We start from the raw sequence: 2,986 nt of genomic DNA on the forward strand, positions 1-2,986 counted from the left end.
ATTGAATATGTCAAGCATCGAAACTTTTTAATAAAGTTTTGAACTTGTTTTAAATTATATAATTTTCTTTAAAAAGTTTACCATATCCTTTAACTTAATTTTACCCAAAAAATGTGAAAATTATAATAAAGTTCAAGGGAATATATTAAAATTCCATGTAATGCACTAGAATTACATAAAGAATATTTCATGGTATATAAAGAAGCTTCATTGCAAATGACAAGTTGCAACATAAACCCTTATCCATAATTAAATCAACATCAAAATAAACTAATCCATGCACACGACATAAGCACGCAAAGAAAGGGACCAAAGTCCATAAAAACATGGAACCTTCTTGGGAGCAAGCTAAGTCAAAGGCATGCATATTTCACTTAATATTAATTCACTTTGATTAAATTAATGTGAATAGGTCAAGTAGAGGACGATTTGGTACTAAGACACAATTTAAGGTTGTTTTGATTAATTTTAATTTTTTTCAAAATAACATCTTGAGTTATTCCTCAAGGTTGCCTTGATTTATGGGGGAAAAAAGTCTTTCATGTTATAATGGTTGTAAAATTTTTAAATACAAAAGTGCTCGTAGAATAACTTACTTACACTCAAAATTTGTGAACTTATTGGGGAAAAAATATTTGCATTGACAAACATTTCTAGAAACTTTTAGAAATTATTAATTTTTTTCACTCTATCAAATAAATACTAAACAAGAATGAGATATAATTCACAATTATAAAGATAATATAATTATAATGCACCCTCCAAAATAAAGTTATTATTGGGAAAGATTTTTAAATCCTTCATAAATTTTCAATCACTCAAAAAACTTGTTCTTTATTACAAATATGTGACAATCACACCTTCTATTTAAAAAAGTTAGGAATATGCACATATGTAGAGCGTAATTGTAAATTCAATAAATGCCCATGCCTTCATCTTGTGTGGGCTTTAAATTTTGATTTTGAATTTTTCTCAAAATAAACACCCTACTTACGAAACCTAACATAAAAAACCTGTTAGTTTAAAATTACAAAATGAATAAATCATTAGTTATACATAAGATTCAAGAGCTTTGACCACCATTGTTGGCTCTCATTTTATGTTTTTGTTCTTCCTTATCTAGTCATGAATCAGAAAGTGCATGATAACAACAGCCAAACTTGAAAGTACTGCCTCCAAAGAGCGTAGGTGCCGCATATTTGGGTTCACAAGAGCTCAATAATGGTGGAGTACATGCAAACTGGCACAAACATGTAAACTTGTGGTTAAGCTTGTAGGAGAAGACATAAAGAAAAAAATAAAATTGAAAATTTATAAAACGAGGAAATTGTGGGGCATCACAAAAGCTTAATTTTCTTTTCTTTTACCTATCCTTTATTTGGATGAGATACCAAAAGCTTTATAAAAAAATAATTTTTTTTTTAAACCCATAATTTTTTTATATATTAAATTTTTAAACTCAATATTCTACCCAAACGTTTCCCTTTTTGTCTGAAGAATTAAACAAACATAATTCTTCACAACACACACTCACCACTCACCTTGATTCGTAGGGATTACATCCCTCTTCCCTATAAAATTCTCAAACCTTGACCGTTGAGCTATCACTGTTTGTAAACTTCTCCCACTTTAACTAGGACTAATGATTAAAAATAAATAAATAAATAAAATTAATAATTATCAAGTATCTCAAAATCTGTTTTTCTCATATCATTATTATTATAATTGACCAGACTCCAAATTCCAAATGGACAAGATAAACAACCACTACAAGCCAACAACCAACGTGTATCTGGGGAAGCAACGCGGTGTTCCACTTTGTCTATAAAACTCCCCCCAATTCCTTGTCTCCATTCTCATCTCCAATTCTCCCCCAAAAATCTCTAAACCCTCTTCTTCTTCTTCCTCTCAATCCCAATCCCAATCCCAATCCCAATCACAATCTCAATTCCAATTCGCATTCATGGGTTGCATCAACAGCACCGCCGCCGCCGATGACTCCCCCTCCGTCCCTCCGACAATCCCCCGAAGCACGCGCAAAGCCATCTCCACCGTCGCCACAGACGCCGCCACACTCCACTCCCTCTCCTTCACCGCCCTCCGCGCCGCCGCCTCCGCCCTCATCGACGTCAACCGCGATGCCCTTGACAACATCGGCCAGCTCAAAGACGAGATCTCCTCCAACCCTGACCTCCTCTTATTCGTCAAATACTACCTCCAGACCAGCATCGACACTCTCCGCTTCTTCACTGCTCTCAAGGACTCCCTCTCCAAAGCCCGTGAAACCGAGCTTCTTGTCCGTGACGCCGTGCTCCTCTTCGAAGAAGGTCACGACCACTCAGGCGCCCTCGAGAAGCTCCAGGAGTTCAGGGATGAGGGTGATCCCTTCACTGAGAAGTTCGTCGACGAGTTCAAGCTCGTATGCGAGCGGCAGCAGTCCATCCTCCATGATCTCCTCCTCCGCAAGAAAGTTCTAGATCAGAAGCTCCGCGAAGTCAAGGCATGGAGGAAGGTCTGGAACATTGTTTACTCGGCGGTCTTCGCTGCCGTTTTGATCTCCTCCGTTGTGCTCGCTGCTGTGGCTGCGCCGCCGGCGGTGACCGCTGCTGCTGCGGCCGCGTCCGGCGCCATGGCGCCGCTGCAGCAGTGGCTGGATTCAATGTGGGACAACTTTCAGAAGCCCTCTGAAGAGGAGAGGAAGATCATTGATTCACTGGGGAAGGAGACCTCATTCGCCATTCATGAGCTGAATAGCATTCGGTCTCTTGTTGATAGTTTGGAGGGGAAGATTAGGTCTATGATTCACAGAGCTGAGCTCGCCATTGATGGGGAAGAGGAAGAAGAGGTGAAGGTGGTCATGATTGAGATCAAGCTCAAGGCCGGAGAGTTTGCAAAGAGTGTGGAGCAATTAGAGAAGGAGGTGGACCGGCGAGGTGATGAACTGAAGAGGGCCACTGCTACTATTTTGCAAACTGTCACTGATTGA

At 39.1% G+C, this 2,986-nt stretch overlaps 1 protein-coding gene across 1 annotated transcript; it reads left to right on the top strand.

Moving 5' to 3' along the window:
• The first annotated feature begins 1,963 nt into the window (after nt 1-1,963).
• LOC120264992 (UPF0496 protein 1-like) lies at nt 1,964-2,986 on the top strand. Its single transcript, XM_039272927.1, has one exon. It carries the CDS (start codon nt 1,964-1,966, stop codon nt 2,984-2,986), a length of 1,023 nt encoding a protein of 340 aa, XP_039128861.1.

Source organism: Dioscorea cayenensis, chromosome 7 (assembly GCF_009730915.1).
Source record: "Dioscorea cayenensis subsp. rotundata cultivar TDr96_F1 chromosome 7, TDr96_F1_v2_PseudoChromosome.rev07_lg8_w22 25.fasta, whole genome shotgun sequence".
NCBI lineage: Eukaryota > Viridiplantae > Streptophyta > Magnoliopsida > Dioscoreales > Dioscoreaceae > Dioscorea > Dioscorea cayenensis.

Bases quoted from the DNA above. Each gene is read 5' to 3' on its own strand.
- LOC120264992 (XM_039272927.1), top strand. From the start codon at position 1,964: ATGGGTTGCATCAACAGCACCGCCGCCGCCGATGACTCCCCCTCCGTC.